Source organism: Microcebus murinus, chromosome 1 (genome assembly GCF_040939455.1).
Source record: "Microcebus murinus isolate Inina chromosome 1, M.murinus_Inina_mat1.0, whole genome shotgun sequence".
Classification (NCBI taxonomy): Eukaryota; Metazoa; Chordata; class Mammalia; order Primates; family Cheirogaleidae; genus Microcebus; species Microcebus murinus.
Window position 1 is genome coordinate 153343891 of NC_134104.1, and position 20088 is coordinate 153363978.

Here is a 20088-nt window from a genome sequence, read left to right on the forward strand (position 1 = left end):
TAGGCTCTTTGCAGTTGTCATCAAGTTAAGATAAGGTCATACCGGATTGGTGTGGGTCCAAACTCCAACAACTGGCGTCCTTAGACAAAGGCCATGTGAAAACTTGGAGACCTAGACTCACACATAGGGAAGATGGTCATGTGAGGGGAGAGGCGGGAACTGGGGTGATATAGCTACAAGCCGAAGAATGCCAAGGAGCTGGGCATGGTTGTGCGCCTGTAGTCCCAGCTACTTGCGAGGCTGATGCAGGAGGATCGCTTGAGCCCAGGAGCTGGAGGCTGCAGTGAGCCACGGTTGTGCCTGTGTGGCTAGCGCACTCCAGCCTCAGCAACAACAACAACAAAAAGAAAAGCAAGGACTGCTGGCGACCGCCAGAAGCTAGGAAGAGGCAAACAGGGATCTTTGGGGCTGTCAGAGGGAGTGAGGTCCTGTTGACATCTTGGTTTCAGACTTCTAGCCTCCAGAATGTGAAGAATAAATTTCTGTTGTTTTAAGCCATTCGGTTTATGGTGATTTGTTATGGCAAACCCAGGAGACTAATACGCGTTGTACAGGCCGATGGTTCAGCACGGCACGCACGCCTCTCCTGAGCGAAACAGCCTCAGCGGAGCTGAAAGCTTCCACAAACAATTTTCCCTCCATGAACACTAAGTTCCCCACATTTCCAGTCTGTCATTTCTTTAGAGAGGAGACTTGGCAGGTTATAGAGTGGGATGGAACAGAGAGAAGAGAAGGGCACACTCGTCTGAGAGCACTAGGGCGAAGGGGGACTGTCCCGTGAGGTAGGCGATCGCTGTAGGGGTTGTGGGTGGGGAGTGAGAGAGCTGCAGGGTCCCCAGAGAGGACACTTGCCAGCCCTGTGGATCACAAGCACCACGAAGCACAGACACTCGGGCAGGAAAGAGGACAGGCACGGATAGGAATCAATATATCCTGTTCCAACACTTCAGCCCTGTCTTTGAGTCGAAGACTCTTGCCAACATCTGGCAACTGCATTCAATAAGCTTCCACTGTCACCTGCTCCCCTTCCACCTGGGTTTCCTGTCCCTCCTGCGTGTGCTGCGAAGGTGGGAGAACAAAGGGTTCTGATTCACATTTCACAGCACTCTTGCGGGGGGAAACAAAACAAAGCACAACACTGGCACAACAAACCCTCCTGTCCGGACGGGATTTAGAGTTTACAAAGCACTTTCACGTACAGTCCGTCTTGTTTGAGCCTCCTTGTGAGCCGATTCAGAGGTACCTATGCATGAAAGGCGGGTCCCCAAATTCAGAGAGGACAAGAAGTCCTAAGTAGCACCATCCTGAACCCTCTCAGTGGATAAGAGATGAGGTTAGGAAACCATAACGCACAGCCCAACACGCAGCCCCGTGCAACGGCAAAGAGCAGACTGAGCTCACGGCGCCAGCTGAACGCCGTCTGGGCGAGAGGCCCAAGATGAAAACAGAGGACTTCTGTCGTTAGTGAATGGGAGACTAGGTAAATTGGACAAACTCTCACTAAGGACAACCAAAAAGCTGTACAAACATCTGAGAACCATCAAAGGGCTAGCAAGACACTAAAGAAGGCTAAGGACAGGAATCCAGACAGGTGAGCCCAGCACTGGGGCCTCTTGTGCCCTGGAGGCACTTGCTCACTTAGCAGAGGTGAAGGAGAGGCTGGGTTGTGCTCTGGAAAGTCTTGCAGGGCTGGGCAGGGGGGCTGCAGTACAGGATAAACCATTGCCTGTTTGGGGCTGTGACCCCAGAGGATTGTACTCCAGGGTCAGGGATGAACCAGGAGCAAACCAGCCCGTGCACAGTCCAATAGGTCTGCAGCCTGGTTTCAGTGGCTTACAAAACCTCCAACCTTGAATCTGGATTAATGTAATTCCAGAATTCTAGTGCCCCTGGGCACCTGACTGAAGAAAACAAAAACCCTCTCTAGAGGAAGAACTCATCCTAAGCCTCAAAATATTTTAATAAGCAACTTTTCAAATACAATGTCTGGCATGACATGAAAACTAACAAGGCACATGTGAATACAAACCAGGGAGCACCAGCAGAAATTAGGCAACAGAAAACGCAGGGATTCCAGTTAACAGAATTATTGCAGATGGAACACAGGCAAAACATTCTGGAAAACTCCCCCAACAGTTGTGAAGAGATCACTTCACTGTCTCTGTAATCCACCCCCATTCTACAGTCCCCACCCTCAGTCTGCTTCACCACTGTCTGCAGAGTCTTCTTTTCAGAAAACAAATCTGACCCTGCCTCAACCCTATGCTTATGTGGCATTCAAGGCTTTGCAACCTGTCCCAAATTGCCATTTTCAACGTTATTACATGGGACTCGCCCTCTTCACAATCTCTAGTCACATAGCACTACTTTCCTGAGTCCTACCTCTGCCTTCAATGTCCTTTTCTCTGTTTCACTCTGAAAAATGCCTCCTTAGCCTTCAAAGTCCAAATTAAGCCTCCTCTCTTTGAAGCCTTTCTGAATTCTTAACTCCGACTGTCATAGGTTTGTACACACCTGTATTACAATATTGACCCACTGTATTATAATTACTTGTTTATAAGTCTGTTTCTCCATTATTAACTTCTTGAGGTCAGGGTCTTACTCATCTAGTATTCCTGGCATCTAGCATAGTGCCTGCCTCAGAGTACGTGCTTAATAAATATTTATGAAAGAATGAATGAGTATTCTTTTTTGTTTTTTGAGACAGAGTCTTGCTCTGTTGCCCAGGCCGGAGTGCAGTGGTGTGTTCATAGCTCACTGCAGCCTCTGACTGCTGGGCTCAAGCGATTCTCCCATCTTAGCCTCCCAGAGTATTGTGTGTGTGTGTGTGTGTGTGTGTGTGTGTGTGTGTTTGAGACAGAGTCTCACTTTATTGCCCAGGCTAGAGTGCCGTGGCATCAGCCTAGCTCACAGCAACCTCAAACTCCTGGGCTCAAGCGATCCTCCTGCCTCAGCCTCCCGAGTAGCTGGGACTACAGGCAGGTGCCACCATGCCCGGCTAATTTTTTCTCTATATATTAATTGGCCAATTCATTTCTTTCTATTTATAGTAGAGACAGGGTCTCGCTCTTGCTCAGGCTGGTCTCGAACTCCTGAACTCAAACGATCCGCCCACCTCGGCCCCCCAGAGAGCTAGGATTACAGGTGTGAGCCACTGTGCCCGGCCCTGAGTATTCTTAATAATAGGTGATGCAGATGTTACAGACTGAATTGTGTCCCCCAAAATTCATATGTGGAAGTCCCAACCTCCAATGTGACTGCATTTAAGGGGCTATCAAACTTAAATAGGTGATAAAGGAGGGCCCTGATCCAGTAGGATTGGTGTCCTTATAAGAACAGGAAGTGACATTAGAGATCTCTCTCTGTCCACATGCACACACAGAAAAGGCCACGTGAGGACACAATGAAAAGGAGACCATTTGCAAACCAGGAAGGGAAGCCTCACAGAAACCAGCCCTGCTGGCACACTGATCTTGGACTTCCAGCCTCCAGAGCTGGGAGAAAATAACTTCCTGCTGTTTAAGCCTCTAGTCTGTGGTATTTTGTTACGGCAGCTGGAGCAGACTAATACACAGACCATTTCTGATATTTCAAACATATTTAGATACACACATCAACGAAAGTAAGAATTCAACCCACACCAATAAGAATGGGAAGGGAGTGGACACAATGACATTAAGAAAATGAATAGCTTTTTAAAAAGTTTTATTTCAAGAATTTTGTTTTTTTGTAACTGGTATTTCAAAAAAAGGTGGGTCAAAGTACAAAAAAAAAGTCAGTTGAATAACAGCACGGGTTTAGAAATCACAGCAGCAGAAGCAATGTACAGACAGCACAGACAAAACAATCCAAGGTATGCAATCCTGTTCAGTTTCTTTGCTTATTTTAAGTATTTTTTTGCCTCCTGTACAAAACACATCAAAGCATGCCATGAGACCAGAAAAAGAAAAAAGTTTAACAAATGGTTACAAGAAATAGACTCTGTACAAGAGGAGATAATGTTTCTTCCCGCAGCCCCCCACCCCCATGTCTCCCCTTCTTGCTCTCTCTGCTTTAGGTTAAATTATTCTGAAGACAGTTCACGTCCAAGTCAGCCTGGTCACCTTTGCCACCCTCAAGTTTGGGTGACATGGAGTTCTGGATGTTAAATGACTCCTCCTCTTTCAGGCAGGACTTGAGAGCTTCCTGGATTTTGTGTGGAGCACTAGGATCATCCTGGAAGAGGAAGAAAGTTGGGGGGAGGAGACAATGCGTAGAGCAATCAAATAATAACCTCAGATTGTTCTGTCTGGCTGAAAGAAGCATAACTGAGAAAAGGAAAAAGCTCTAGGACTTGAATGAACCCAAAGTCGCTGGAGAAACCCATTAGCAGCTACTTGTTAGGAAAGCCATCCTAAAAGCAATGGCCAGATGAAAATTTGACAGGCAATCAGGTCACAAATACCTTTAATTTGTGCCAGTTCAAGGTTTTCTTTTAGACAGAGATTGGGAGACAATGTCCCTTTTAATACTCGGCCCAGGTGCCTCTAAAGTCTTGGGTGTAGCCGTGCTCTGCTCGGCCTGCTGGGCCCTGGCCCTGTTGAGTTCTGCTTGCACAAAAGTGTCTTGCTCTGGGAACCCGTTGGTGTGCACTGGGGCACGCACAGGATTATGGTCAGCTACGGAGCTGCTCCTGGCAAAGTGAGGGCCCTTTCCCCACAGCAGAAATGTGCTCTGCGAGAGGCCAAAGCTGTGTGAGCCTCTTACCGTCAGAACCGTCCTGCCGAGAGATGCTGAGGGAAAGGGTCTGCCCTCGATCCCAGCCTGCGCGTGCTGCGTCAGATGCCACTCATGCTGCTGGCTCATGACCACCCTGGTGTGTGTCTGTGTCCTCCTGCCCACCCCTCCGTATGTCCTGCAGCCCTAAGACAAGCTCCCGAGCCCGAACTGGATTTGCCTGTCAAGGGTTTTCAGGAAGTCCGCACCACACACAGTCCTCAACTCCATGCTCTGCACACTCAGAGAACTTCCGTGGCAACTCCTGCCTGCCTCTTTTCCTTCAGGGCCACCTGCGCGGGTTATACCCAGTGTGACTCCGTGGGCCTCGGTTCCTTCTCTGGCGCCCCAAGTAGCTGTGGTGAGTGCTCAGAACTCTGCTGATCAAAGAGGTTGTGCAACTACCCAGGCGGACTCATGGATGGCAAGAAGGTAGGGAATGTCCCAATCTGACCAGCTAGCTTTGACCACTCCTGCTTTAACCACTACCAAAATTCAGGATAACCAGCATGGTTAAGAATAAGGGTATTCTCCAAAAAACTCAGGTGAGCTCTTGTCCGTGCTGCTTGTATTAGTTTGGCTCAAAACTGTACTAGGTTAGGGTGGTGATGGGCTAGGAAGAAAGTTGGGAGAGACCCCAGGCTTTCTGTGGTGCCTGTACATACAGGACACAAGGGGTGCTCACAAGTCCCACGTATGGAAATCTCTGCCACCTGTCCGCTGCCCTCAGCCTCACTTGTGCTTTTCTAGAGGCCTAGATTGAGCAGAGTGATTTAATAGAGTTTCAAAGACTTCAGACAACAGGGGAACATGTGTTCCTCGCCTGCAATGAGACGAGAGCAAGAGGAAATCGACTTGGTAGAGTATGGAGGCAGACTCCAGGCAAGGCAGCTGCGCAAAGCACGCACGGCCACTTGATACTGTCTCTCTCACTGCTTGGAGAGAGTCAGAAAATACTGTGTAGTGACATAAATCTATGTGAGCTGAGATGGAAAGATCTCCATGATATATTAGTTGAAACAAAGTAAGGGGTAGAACATGTATAGCAAAATCCTATTTGTGTTTAAAATACATAGATAGGTATAGGTGGGTGTATATACACCCCCCACGCACGTGCGCTTTATGGAGAGGGAAGTGGGATGAGGTAGACCTGCACTTTTTATTTTGTGTCATTCTGTACTGTTTGGGGATGACCCTGGGCATGAAAGTTGAGAGGTGAGCCACTAGAGATGTCCTGGGGGCCAGACACAGTGGCTCATACCTGTAATCCCAGCAAATTTTTTTTTTTGAGACAGAATCTCACGTGTTGTGGCGTCAGCCTAGCTCACAGCAACCTCAATCTCCTGGGCTCAAGCAATCCTCCTGCCTCAGCCTCCCGAGTAGCTGGGACTATAGGCATGTGCCACTGTGCCTGGCTAATTTTTTGTATATATATTTTTAGTTGGTCAATTAATTTCTTTCTATTTTTAGTAGAAGCGGGCTCTTGCTCAGGCTGGTTTCAAACTCCTGACCTTGAGCGATCCACCCTCCTCGGCCTCCCAGAGTGCTAGGATTATAGGCGTGAGCCACTGCGCCCAGCCCCAGCAATTTTTTGAGGCTGAGGCAGAAGGATTACTTGATCCTAGGAGTTCAAGACCAGCCTGGGCAACACAGTGAGATCCCATCTTTACAAAAAAGAATATATATATATATATATACTGGGTAGAAGGGACTTTGAATCATATCAACACCTAGAACAAGACAAAGTACCTATACTCACCTTTCCTCTTATAAGGATACAACTTGCTTTCATGTTTTTCAAGACAACCTTCCCCACCCTCATCTATTATATCAGGAACATTCTCATAATATGAAGAAAAGTGGATTAAGTGACTCCTTACAGACTTGGGCCTCAGAGCTGTGGTGCCATGAAGGTGGGGCCCAGGCTTAACCTGATCCCTCAAGGGCTCATGGGATTTGGACAGATGAGGAAACTGCCTTCTGGGCCCAGGGGTGGGAGAAGCATGTGCTAAGAGTAAGAAGCAGAGGTCCCCAAACAGTGCGGGCGGACAACTGAGCACCTCCCACAGACAGAGCACGTGAGGCAGTGTCTGAACCAAGATGGGGCTTTCCTGACCTAAGTGTTTCCTCTAGAACTTGATCCTCTGAAGCCTAGGGCTGCCGAATGCCACAGCAGAAGGCCCACCTGCCTTCGACTTGGCAGAAGCACCCATCCCCAGGGAGCTGGACCGACATCTGGCATAAGCCTGGGCACCACGGGCCCCCACTCCCAGCATTCTGCTCCAGCCACATAGGCAGCCTTCAGCCCGGGAACCCCACCTGTCCAGATGCGAACCTCTGTCACAAGGGGGCAGGCAGGCAGTGCTTTACCAAATGCATGTGAGAGCAGAGCCTGGAAGGAAAGATTTAAATAGGGAAAGAAAGCACTGAGACACGCTGGAGAAATCCTCAGAATGAACTGAAGTCCTGGAAGGTCTGTCAAGTCTTAGGATGACCCACGTGACCGCAGCCCCTACCACACCCCGAGTTGCCTCGACAGCACCGTTCTGAGGACCGTCAGGGCAGGTCAGTGTGTGGGCGGTCCGCCCTGGGTTTCGGGTGGCTTCATTCATACAGCACACCTGGAGCGTGTCCAGCTCCGACACACTCACCGTGCCTGCTGGTGTTCCCTTTCCAGGCTGGCTCAGCTACACAAACGACTCCCCAGACTCAGCCCAGGGCCCACGGCTACAGAGCCTCACTCACGTCAGCCCCAGAGGACCCAGACTGGAGCAGCAGAGGGAGGGAAGGAGGTGCCACTGGCACAGATACCAGCAACTGACCTGTCCCCTGCCAGACTCAGAGCAGTAGATTTTTTTTATCTGAAATCTTTTCAGAGAGTGGCTGGTAGAGATTATTGCATGGGGTAGGAAAATGACCCCTTCGATCTAATTTACTTATATAAAAGAAATAACCCCTCTATTAAAATAAATAGAACTTTCCAAAATGTTAGGGAGTGACAGTGGGCTGGGCTGTGATGCCCCTTGTCGCTCCCCTGGCTCACCTGGAGGCTTTCTCACTGTCATCCCCTGCTGGCACCACGTGCAAGCAGCCAGCGTAGCGGCTGAGAGAGCAGCAGGGCTTCACTGCACAGCAAAGTGGCCGCCGTCTTAATCGGCAATGCCCACAAGATCTTGAATGTGACTAAGTCTGACTTTTGGGCTAGGTGGCAGGAATTAGTGATGAAGGTAGAAAGTGCACCAGTACATGCCCTGCTGGACAGAAGAGCCAGCCCCTCACACCCACAGTGCTTTCAGAGAGGAGAGGGTGATGGACTCTTGGGAACAAGCTGAGAGAAGGACACCAGCCTCAAGACCCAAGAAAAGCCAGAACACCCCAAAGGCTGGTCTTGCTGCTTCCCTGAGGGATGGTCTGAGTGCTGCCCGGGAAACTCCCACCCCCAGGCAGAGCCGACCATTGCCAACTACCCTCTGCTCTGCTTTCAAGGCTTGCCATTGTCTTTGCTTTTCTTTTTAGAGACTGGGTCTCACTCTGTCACCCAGGCTGAAGTGCAGTGATGCAATGATAGCTCACTACAACCTTGAAATTCTAGGCTCAAGCAATCCTCCTGTCTCAGCCTCCCAAGTAGTTGGGACTACAGGCATGCAACACCATGGCTGGCTAATTTTTCTATTTTTTGTAGAGATGGGATCTTGCTCTTGCCCAGGCTATTCTTGAACTCCTGGTCTTAAGCAATCCTCCTACCTTGGCATCCCAAAGTGCTAGGCTTACAAGCATGAACCACTGCACCTGGCCCATTTTTTTAAAAAAAGTTTTTGTAGAGACGGAGTCTCACTATGTTGCCCAGGCTGGTCTTGACTCTTGGCCTCCCAAAGTGCTGGTATTACAGGCATGAGTCACTGCACCCAGCCAAGGCTTACCATATTCTGAACACAAGGTCAAGTAGTTTTCATGTACAAATGCCTCGGTTTCCATAAGGCTGAGTCAGCCAAGAACAGGAAACTTTTGCATTGGTTCATGCAACTAAGCCCTCCAATAGGAGCCATTCTCTCTCTCTCTCTCTCTTTAATAGAGATGGGGTCTCGCTCTTGGTAAGGCTGGTCTCAAACTCCTGACCTCATGCGATCCTCCCGCCTCAGCCTCCCAGAGTGCTAGGACTATAGGTATGAGCCACTGCACCTGGCTAATTTTTGTACTTTTTGTGGAGACAGGGTCTTGCTCTTGCTCAGGTTGGTCTCGAACTCCTGTCCTCAAGCAACCATCCGGTCTCGGCCTCCCAAAGCGCTACGATTACAGGCGTGAGCTGCCATGCCCAGCCAAAATTTCCTCTTAAACTCCATTGTTTCAGTTTGAAGAGTCTCAGTTTAGCTCCCTTTTCTGTGTAATAATCTGTGTAATAACGCATTTATCTTGAGCTATGGAGCCTGCATTATGGGCAGAACTTTTGGATTTGGATGTGACATGATTTGGGGCTCGGAGAGTTTCTGCTTTCTTTTCAAAATTCTGACAGTACCTAGTATATTACAGGTCAGGCTGATGCAGGCAACACGCTAGGCCAGGGTCTTCAGAAAAGAGTCTATGGGGACTTTTTATTGGGTTTCAACTGGTGTGTATGAGCCCATTGTCCTAAGAACAGAATAACTCCTGGACTTCTGGTCTCACCAGTGTTTTACGCTCACCTTGGCCCTAACTAGTTGTATATAAGCCTGCCAGTTCTTAGGGCCCTCCAACAGCATCTAGGGCCCAGAGGTATTGTTACTCATCCCAATGAGCAACCAACATTTACTTCACTGACCATCAGGAAATTCCGCAGCAGTGAAAGCAGAACCTCTCTCCTTGATATGGAAAGTAAAAGACAATAATCAGACTTCTAAAGTGTAGATGAAGCTAAAATTCATGAGTCATCCTAGACAAAAGTCTTCTCTACTACCTATGTCTCTGCTTGTCAAAGAAGTAATATACCATCAGGGCTATTCCCACCTTCACCAGCCCACCCAGTTGCCCTAAGTTGACCTCCAAAGCTCTTTAGAGATTTCACACTCTGACACAGACCCAAGACATGGGCCAGGGACCAAAGCATGCAAAAGGGAGAGGCGAAGAAGACAAGTTACCTGACAGATAACGTTATCATAGTGAGCCAAGGCACGGGCATGGGGGGAGGAGGTACGGGGAGTGTTGCAAAGTTTCCTTACGTTTGGGTGAGAGCCCTCGGCAATGGTGGAGAGGGAGAAGTTATCGTTGTGGAGCTCAGATGGGGTCCGGAATTTGCTGGTTAGGACAGGAGAGAGAAGGTAAAATGTAAGTGAAATGATCGTGGAAAAACATGGCAACAGTAGTAACACTTCAACTTCACGGGTCACAACCCGTATTTTATCAAATGCCAGGGGCTGCAATATGATGCACCATTATTTGATGTACCATTAAGAAAAAAAACTTCTGGGCCAGGTGCAGCGGCTCACGCCTGTAATCCTAGCACTCTGAGAGGCCGAGGCGGGAGGATTGTTTAAGCTCAGGAGTTTAAAACCAGCCTGAGCAAGAGCGAGACCCAGTCTCCACTAAAAAAATAGAAAGAAATTAGCTGGACAACTAAAAAACAATATATATATATGTATAAATTGGCCGGGCATGGTGGCGCATGCCTATTGTCCCAGCAACTTCGGAGGCTGAGGCAGGAGGATCACTTGAGCCCAGGAGTTTGAGGTTCCTATGAGCTAGGCTGACGCCATGGCACTCTAGCCCGGGCAACAGAGTGAGACTCTGACTAAAAAAAAAAAACAAACACAAACTTCTGCCACTTAAACCATGATCCAATACTTTCTTATCACCTAGTGTTTTTCTTATACACATAAGTAGCGCATTAGACTTTAGATACGGAACTGACAACGATATGAGCAGCTATGACCATGTTTGTGCATGCCAGCAATCACAACTACATCATGACTACCATCTGGCCAACAGTGATTACAGCCAGGGACTGTAAGACACTATCCAATTTCAGAGATGTTAATATGTGGGGGGAAAAGGTGTATCTGAGAATCAATCAATTACAGCAGTATCTGTAGCACCCTGGGCACATGTAGCATCATCAGAGCAGTAACCAGGCGAGGGAAAGAAAGATGTTCTGCGGGGAAACGAGGGAGCCATGCTCTGCAAAAAACACGGTCTGGCTAAAGGAGGGAGACTAGAACAAGGATGTGCCCCTGGCCACAGCTCTTGCTTCTCCAGTGCCCTGGCAGTGGCTCCTTTCTCTCCCCCATCCTCAGCAGCGGCTAACTTGATTTAGGTGGTCCCATCCCCCACCCCGTCCACCCCTGCTCACCCACCCCCCTTGGCGTAGCTAGGGGTCCGGGTTTGTGCCTCTCCAGCGTGATCACGTGCACGGGTACAGCCCGCCTCAATGCACAGGCACAATGGAGAGGCCCTTCCAGCCCCGCAGCGGTTAGCTGAAAGGCTGCTGGGAGCTGCTGGCATCTGCGCACTGCATGAGTCTACCCAGCAAAGGAGCAACAGATGGTGTTTTGTCCTTTTCCCAGGACCCAGGGAAAGTCCTTCAGTCGCATTCCCTAGAGGGAGTCTCAGGTCAGGGGGAGGGGGATTAATGGGGCAACAGAGTGAAAGGGAAGTGGGGGCAGTTCTGCATAAATTGTCTCTGGGGTCTCAGGGAAGCTAGCTCCAATCTCCTCCTTTTGTGACTGCTGTGACACTTCACAAAGGCTTTTTACTTTGCTTAGTGATAAGAATGATTCTCTCATAGTGAATAAGGTCACATTCGAGAGTCCAAGGCATGGACTTAAAGGTGAGCACGTTTCTCACCTGTGCAGCCAAGTCACTGCTCAGCTAAGCGAAGAGCTGAAATGAGATCCATATCCCATGTGGTCCTTAAATTGCACAGTAGAGGAAGTTAACCCCAGCCCCCCCCCCAAATTCTACACAGAAGAGGTAAAAAGGGTTTCCTTAAGTTCCTTGCACTTCTGTTTGGACCAAGGACTGACTGGCTTCTAAAAAGCAATGTGTGTGGTGCTAGACCCTTTCCCCTCAGCGTTCAGGGAGGAGGAGCTGCTGCTGGTGGCAGCAGACTTGAAGGAGATGGAGTTACTCTATGTGGAATTGCGAGTGAATCCTCACACTGGCCACCGGCTGGAAAAGCCCAGGGAGGAAGGTGCGTCAGGCAGGGTGGGCAGACTCAGAACAGGAACTCACTGGGCGCTAGAGAGGGAGTTGCTATAGGCTGGCTGCCTTTTCTTTTTTTAAAATTAATTAATTAATTAATTATTTTTGAGACAGAGTCTCACTCTGTTGCCCGGGCTAGAGTGAGTGCCATGGCATCAGCCCAGCTAACAGCAACCTCAAACTCCTGGGCTCAAGCAATCCTAGTGCCTCAGCCTCCCGAATAGCTGGGACTACAGGCATGTGCCACCATGCTCAGCTAATATTTTTAATATATTTTTAGTTGACCAATTAATTTCATTCTATTTTTTTTAGTAGAGACAGGGTCTTGCTCTTGCTCAGGGTGGTTTCGAACTCGAGACCTTGAGCAATCCACCTGCCTCGGCTTCCCAGAGTGCTAAGATTACCGGCTGCCTTTTCTTTAAGGACCCTGTATCCTGGGGCAGGGTTGTTGGGAATCTTGACAGCAAGCTGGCTGCAGTGTGCCACGGGGGCTTCATCTCTGCTGCAATCCCAGCACTTTCTGCGTAGGAATGGATGAGCCTGGGTGAGTCTTCAGCATGGACAAAATAGCTAGGGATGAAAAGCAGGTGCCAGAACTCTCATGGCAAAGTCCCCGGGTCACATGGAGGAGGGCAGCAGGGTCAGGGGTCGGGGCGCCTCCCATCAGGTGAGGCTGGGTGACATAGACTCACTTGGTCCTACGCAGCTTGGTATTCTCTGTCTTGAGCAGATAGAGCTTCTTGGCGAAGAAGACCGTCATCATGAACAGCAGGAGCAGTACGAGGGCGGCCGAGCCCACGGCCACGCACATCACCTGGAAGTCGGTGATGATGGACTCACAGCGCATCCCCTTGTGCCAGATGTAGTCCTGCGTGTTGCACCTGCAGCGGTGACATGGAGAGACAGAGGCGATGGAGCCGCAGCCACAGCCAGGGCAAGGGCCTGGGCCTGACCCCAACACTTATCTCAACAGCCTGTTCCTATGGCCGCCCGAGGACTCGTCATGCCCCGAATCTGCACAGACCTCCCTGCCGGCATTTCAGCCTCATCTCTACAACTGCCCTATGAAGCGGGCCGGGCAGCTCGGAGATCTGTGATACAAATGAGGTAACCAAGGTGCGGAGAAACTGAGTAAACCCGCTAAAGTTACGTGACTGTTAAGTGACCAAGGAGGGAACTTCTGCTATGTGCCCTCAGTGAGGAAAATCACAGAATTCTCTCAGGTGTCTCCATGCCCTGGGCTCCGGGTAAAAGAAAGATGACAAACAAGACGAATTAGAGCTATGACTACGAAGCCCTAGGGTCGACCCTGCACATGAAAACCTGTCTTGTTCCTCTGCAGTACCATCCAGTTCATGTGGCTAACCAGATGCTGAAAAATAAGAAAGTGACAGACAAGGACAAACACTAAAAGATGGATGTACATTCTCCTCCTACCTCTGTGGCCCCCAGAGCTTCCTGTTCTATGACTATGAGAACTGTCATGCAGACATAGTGAGAATCGACCCTCTGGGTGGGTTTCAGTCCTTTTGTTGAGTGACTTTCTCCTGCCCTTGGGGACATTCCCAGGCTCCAACTCTTCCAATGACATTGCTGTTTCCATGGGAACCAGGCTGCTTCAAAGAGGAAAGATGTGGAAGGATACAGAGGCAGGCAAAGGAGAGAGGACATGAACCTCAGGGTGAATCACAGACAAGAGAAAGGGGCCCAGAAATGGGGAAATTATGCACCAGAGAATTGCTACTCCACATCCAGAATAGGGTGGGGGGACATAGCTAACGAGGAATGCCTCTTTGTTTTGCAAGTGGACCTCTGCAGTAATGGGGAGGCTATCTGTTTGAGGTTGCCAGGAAATGCAGACCCCTCTAAGTGGGGCCCTCTAACCCAGTATTCTGGAAAAGTTCCACCACAGCTCTGATCGTTTCCCTGCAGTGGGTCAGGGTGACAGAGACAAAGGCACGCTGCAGTCTGCAACTAAAGGCTCAGCAGTCTCCTGTGAGAGGAATGCAAAAATAGTTTTCGAGCCATGGCCAGGCTTTGGGTATACATAGGCAGAGGAGGAATCTGGCAGGGAGGCCTAAGTGTGATCCTGGGATGGACGCTAAGCACGGGGTACTGCAGTAGACATGTGGAGAAGTGACAGACTGGTGGACCCACAACCGGTAGAGCCATGTAGCTTAGTGAGGACAATCTTACTCTTCTACCCAGGAATTTTCTGGGAGTTCCAGGAGATTCTGGGAACTTTTATATCTCTCCAGAGACAGCAAGGGCTCCACATTTCATATTTTTATGGGGATCCCACATTGAAGGTGAAAATTCCAGGCCTCCAATGGATGAAAGATGATGATTTTGTACAGACATCTCACAGGCTGAAATCATCACTGTGGTCCCCCAAACTAATGTTGGAGGAACAAAATCACAGCATTTCCTCATATTTCTGGTAGCCCTTAACCAACTGGCAAGGCCTTATTTCCACAATTTCTTAATCACAGTACCTCCTCTTGGCAATGGCTGGACAACCATCCAGAACCGTATGGTCACATCCTCTGAGTGACCCTAACGTCATGATCATTTATAGAAAAGAACTTCATAGAAAGAAACTGGAACACAGGCTTCAATGCCAAAGGCGCAATATTCACTGCTTTCTATGTTATTCTCCTATCAGAACATCAAGACCTAAGGAACTCGAATGCTTTATATACCTCCAAAGAGGACAAGACATAGCAGCATTGAGAATGACACTTTAAAAGGAGGCACCCCAATAAGAGAAATGCTCCACATAGGACCGATCAAAAAGGCCTCCAGAGAGTCTGAGGGCTCCACTCCACTTCTATGGTCTGTGAAGGATGGAGACATGCACACTACCCACATCCCCCGACTTGTGACTCTTCCAGAGTAAGGCGGCAAGCTCTCCAGCAGGTTAAAGACCTCACTGTGAGGCCATGGGCGAACTATTGAGGAGGTGTGGGATGGTAGCTGCAGACAGCGTCCTTAGGGACGCTAAACTCTCTGAGCCCTTAAAAGCATCATGGACTTGGTATCCCAAGGTAGACAAACATCAAGGTAGAGAAAAAAGCCACCACCCAAAGTCAAGAAACAACCCCCACATCTGCAATGTGAGGAAAGACTCTCAGCTTGACTTTACCTGGGTGAGTAGTTTCTCTTCTGGGTCTGTTCCCAAGAAGGTCCTCACTTTGACTCCACATCCCCTTCAGGGGGTCTGGGCCAACTTCCCGCCACGCACGTGGCTTGGAGGGCGTGCTCAGCAGCTATCCTCATCCTCCAGAGTGGGTGTACGGGCTACCCTTTCTACTAGTGCAGCCAGTACTCTCCACCAAAACTCCTCAACCTAGCAAAGGCCTCTTCCCAAAACCCTTAAGAGAAGTCCCTTCATTGTGCCTTTATAGTAGAGTGTTCTGGTGAAGAACACAACATTTAGAGGAAATACAAAATCTTATTTCTGAGGAACCTCTCCTAGTGATGAGATCGCAGGAAGAACATTTAAACAAGTAATTCTGTAGAAGCCTGAGCAAGGATTTCTGGAGTTGGGATCCTGTGATGTATAACCTCTTGGAAGCTGTGCCTGTCACATGTCTCCCTCAGCTGCTGAGTGCGCCTCAGTCGCACTATTCAGGCCCCCTTTTTATTTTTTAGAGACAGGATTTCACTCTGTTGCCCAGGCTGGAGTGCAGAGGTGTGATCATGGCTCACAGCAACCTCAAACTCCTAGGCTCAAGTGATGCTCCTGCCTTAGCCTTCCAAGTATCTGGGACTATAGGCATGCATCACCACACTCTGCCAATTTTTCTATTTTTTGTAGAGATGGGGTCTTGCTGTGCTGCCCAGGCTGGCTTTGAACTCTTGTCCTCAAGTGATCCTTCTGCCTCAGCCTCCCAAAGTGTTGGGATTACAGGTGTGAGCCACTGCGTCTGGCCTGGGCCCTCTTTTACAAACCCCTGTGCACCTGCTTGCACTTACCTGCAGAAGGCCCCTATGTTCTCCACCAGGTAACATTGCCCACCATTGTGACAGTAACTTGGGAAGAGGTCGCACACTGACCGGCAGGAGCCATTATGCCGCACGAAGCCACTGCGGCACTCAGTGCCATTTTCGCTGGAGGCCAGGTCCTTGCCTGACTCTCCTGGGCGGGGCCTGAGGGCGATGCTGCTTCCAGGGACCAACCCCAGGGTATGCTGTGGAGGGACAGCATGCCACCGGTTGGTGGGCTGGCCTGTCCCAGGCCCCAGACCAGGCTTCCGAGTGGGCACTAGAAGGTCATTTTCATCTTCCAGGTCTCCACCTCCCACTGCATCTTTGTCATCCTCCTCTTCCTCCTCTTCCTCCAAGTCATCATAAAAGGATGTGGTGGGGTAGAAATCAGATTCATCAAAGGGGGTGAAGTCATCATATAAGTCAAGTAGGCTCCAGGAAGGGGTCTCCCCCTCAGTATCAGGGTGGTTCTCTGAGGTTCCTGGTGACCCTGGGAAGCTCCCCAGGTCTGCACCACGACCCTCACCATCCAATCCTTCGAAGTAGTCGATGTCAATGATATCTGATGCTGCGTGGGGGTCCAGTGTGCCCTGAAAGGGGTAAGTTGGCTCTGGCCCTTGAGGGTCAGGTGTGCTGCCTCCCAGGTTCAGCCAAACCTCCATGGGGCTCTCCTTGGGGAGTTCAGAAGCTGGGCTCAGCCTGTCGTCGGGGGTCGGGGAGGATGGTCCACTGGCCTCTGTAGCCTCAGGGGTGTCGGGGGGCATTGATGACTGCCCGAGGGCCTCGTCAGGAGCCTGAAGTGTAGCTGGAAGGGCCTGGGCATCGCCGCTGCCCGCCTCTGCGGTCACTCCACCCAGGCCTGGGCCGTCAGCCTCTAGCCAGGTGGTGCCGGTCACTGCAGCCGACGCCTGCAGCGCCTCCTCTGGGCCCACAACGGCCAGCTGGCTGCCCGGCGCCGTCCACGAGGTCTCATCTTCCCCAGCGGCTGGCAGGGCAGCCTCCTGTGTGTCGTTGGCACGCGGCTCCCATGCCAGGCCACTCTTCACCAACTCTTCGGCCTCCACGGCGCTGCCAGCCTCGCGCGCTGTGGGAGGGAGGGCAAGGGGCGGGCCGTCAGGGGACGCGCGTGGGAGGGTCCTTGAGACCCGCCCCGCGCCCGCTACGGCTGGCTCCCATAGACCCGGGAAAACCCTTGGCGGCTGCTGCACGGTTGCCCAAGGCCACGCCCCACTTTAAGCCCAGTTCCTGAGTCCACTCCCCAAGCCAAGGATCACACCCTGGCCAATGTTTCCTGGCTTGAGCCCCGCCCCAGACTTGACCTGCAGTCTGAAGGACTAGGCCAGGGCGGCCCCCAACTCAGGCCCAGCCAGAAGTCTTGCTATTAGGGCCTGGCGGCTTTGAACAAGCATCCACAGGCGCCCCTCCATCACCTCCAGGTCCCGCCCTGAAGTCTCACCCCGGCCCCGCCCCACCGCAGGCCCCGCCCACCCAGGCCCCTCCCCCAGCCCGCACCGCGGCCCGCGTGCCAGGGTCCGGGCTGCCCCCACCTTTCTGCTCCCCCACAGCCCCCACCTTCTTCTGGGCCCCTTCCCTTGGGCCCGCTATGAGCAAGGCGGTGCCCCGCCCCCTTGCCACAGGTCGCGGATTCCACCTGTACCTGCAGCCGGTGGCACCTCGGCCCAGGGTGGGGCATGAGGGTCGCTGGGATCCCGGACGCAGTCGATACCTACCCGGCACGGCCCCAGCGGCGAGGACCAGCGTGGCCCCCAGAAGCAGCAGCAGTGGCGGCGGTCCCCGGCCCGGGCCCCCACCCCCGGTTCGGCCCATGGCACGGCGCCCTGACCGCTGTCCGCGGTCTGCTCGGCTGGCTGCGCCCTCGGCTCGCCCGGCCACCGCGCCTCCCGCCCGTGCTGCAGGCGCCTCAGCCCACGATGGGCAGCGCAAGGAGCCGCATGCCGCCGCCACCGTCCGCCGCTGTCCCCGGCGCGCGGCGCCTCCCCGCCTCCCGCGCCGCCGCTGCAGCCGCGCTCAGCGCCGCCCTCACCCCGCCCGCCGCGCCCGCCCCGCCGCACGTAGCCGCCTGCCAGGGGGACTGGCAGACCCCTCGCTCGGGACGCGGCGACAAACGGAAGTGGAGCGCGCGGGGTCAGGCGCACAGCGCCGCGCGTGGCGTGAGCGGACAGGTGCACTGGCGGGAGACCTGCAGGGCGGGGCCACGGTCCCGCCCCCCCGGTGTAGCGGCAGCACGGGGCCCCGACGCCAGAGGAACCCACCCGCCATGCGGTGAGCACGGAGGCGGGGACATCGCGGGTCCGGGACACCCGCAGGCTCGGGGCGGAGCTCGGAAGAGCCGCAGGGGGCGGAAGCCCGAGCCCCCACTGTGGAAATAAGCCAGGCCCCGGGCACACGGAGCCTCTCGGATTTCTGCAGCAACCCCATATTCCAGGCGGGGAAGGTTCTCAGGGAGGTCTCCGGGTCCCCACGAGACAAGGGCGGGCGTTGGCAGAGCCTGGCAAGGGGGCCAAGCCGACGGCCCAGGCTCTAATCGGCTCAGACCTAATCCGTTAGCAGCCAAAGCTACTAGCCCAGATCTCGCACAGCCAGGCTCGCCAGAACGCATCCCTGGGGTCAGGGATGAGACCCTCCCTGGGACTGTGGCTACCTCGCTTTCCTTCTAGCCTCCTCGGGGCAGTCTGAGGAGTGGCATTTATCTCGGTCTCTCCCTCCCCAGGATAGAGCGTCACCCAGGTGTCCCAGGCCACCAATACTCAAGTTCCTGGGTAGCCCAAAGAGACCTAGCTCCCCACCCAGGCACATATGGACGCTGGGCCAGGGTAAGAGTAGTCAGCGGGCTCCGTTAACCGCTCACAGGATGATGGTTCAGGCTCAGAAGCGTGCTTGGTGGGGAGGCAGAGCTGCATCCTAGCCACCTACTTTATCCTCCCAAACCAACTATCTACCTCTTGATGTTACTGACCCAAATGACGACATTTGGGGTCTCAGCCCAAGGAAATGAGGAAACTCTGATATTTGAGAGATGCTCACATTTCTGTCCTACAGGACCAAATGGGTGACCAAAATGGAGATTCCTTCTAATCTGTCTCATTCCTGTCTCCAGATGGGGTTGCCTTGATTCAAGGGCTGTTTCCCTCAGCTGCAGCCTATTTGCCCCGCCTGGTGTTCCTTCCCTTTCTGGGCCTGTCAATCTCCTTATTGCAGAAAAAGCTCAGTTCCTATCACCTCCTCCGTGAAGCCTTTTCAGCCTGCCTCAAGCAGTTAGACACTTATGCTCTGATCTCATCCTCTGTCCACAGTAGTTCTCCACCGCACTACAAGGCACTTGAGTGCACAGGGCCAGGCACAGAGGCTCCACAAGAAATGAATGAATGGCAACCATCCCCACGCACCCCAGCACAGCGGGTCTGGAGCTCCCTGCCAAAGGGGCTTTCTTCCTGAGCCTCTTCCATGAGTTCATGCTGCCTCCAGGGACACGTAAAACACATTTAAAATACAACCTTCTCTAAGAGTGAGGCAGGGCTTTGCACCACTCACCTGTTGGCCACAGAGGCACCAACACACCCTTAATTGCTTCCAGCCACATCTCTGCTTCCTTGTCTAGCTTATCTCTGTGGACCCTTGTACTGAATGTGTAGTCTTTGTGTTCTTGTTTCTCTGTGTGTCCTTAACTCTTCAGTTCTGGTTGTCAGAATGGAGATTAGTGGACATGCCTACCTCCTCCCCTTCCTGAAGACAGTCTGTGTGGGAAGAAGGCCTCATGGATAGGTTCCTTGATGTTTGGGGCATGTTGATGTATTTCACCAGAGGTTTGATGGGGTACATTGTCCTGCTGTGTAAAAACTCTACCCACCCATTTGTTTCTTATTTTTAATATATTTTGTTAACTATGTAAATATCTTCCTCCCTTACCTGAAGACAAATTCTGCTACCACTTCCTTCACTTTGGGATTCTAAATCAACTGTTATTACCATTCAGTTTCTTTCTGATCTCCCTAGCAGACCTCACCAGCAATTTTAGAACTGAACATAGCACACTTGGTTGGGTGACACCTCTACAAGATGGATGGGACAAGCTCATCCAGGCAGTGGTGTGTGATGGGAAGAGCAGATTTGGCATCAGATCTCTGTGACCTTGGGAGAGTCAGTAACCTGAGT

General features: G+C 51.8%; 1 protein-coding gene across 1 annotated transcript; it reads right to left on the bottom strand.

Annotated features, from left to right (window-relative positions):
• Positions 1-3691: 3691 nt before the first annotated feature.
• On the bottom strand, positions 3692-17746 carry CSPG5 (chondroitin sulfate proteoglycan 5). The gene is made up of 5 exons (XM_012771108.2): positions 17646-17746; positions 15904-16999; positions 12618-12806; positions 9948-10023; positions 3692-4215 (listed from the first exon to the last, which is right to left on the bottom strand). Exons 1-5 carry the CDS (start codon positions 17740-17742, stop codon positions 4054-4056), a joined length of 1620 nt encoding a protein of 539 aa, XP_012626562.2. The 5' UTR covers positions 17743-17746; the 3' UTR covers positions 3692-4053.
• Positions 17747-20088: the final 2342 nt, after the last annotated feature.

Coding starts and splice junctions, on each gene's coding strand:
- CSPG5 (XM_012771108.2), bottom strand. CDS start 17,742: ATGGGCCGAACCGGGGGTGGGGGCCCGGGCCGGGGACCGCCGCCACTG. Junction 17,000..17,645: donor CGCCGCTGGGGCCGTGCCGG/GTAGGTATCGAC, acceptor TCCCTCCCACAG/CGCGCGAGGCTGGCAGCGCC. Junction 12,807..15,903: donor AACATAGGGGCCTTCTGCAG/GTAAGTGCAAGC, acceptor TCACCGCTGCAG/GTGCAACACGCAGGACTACA.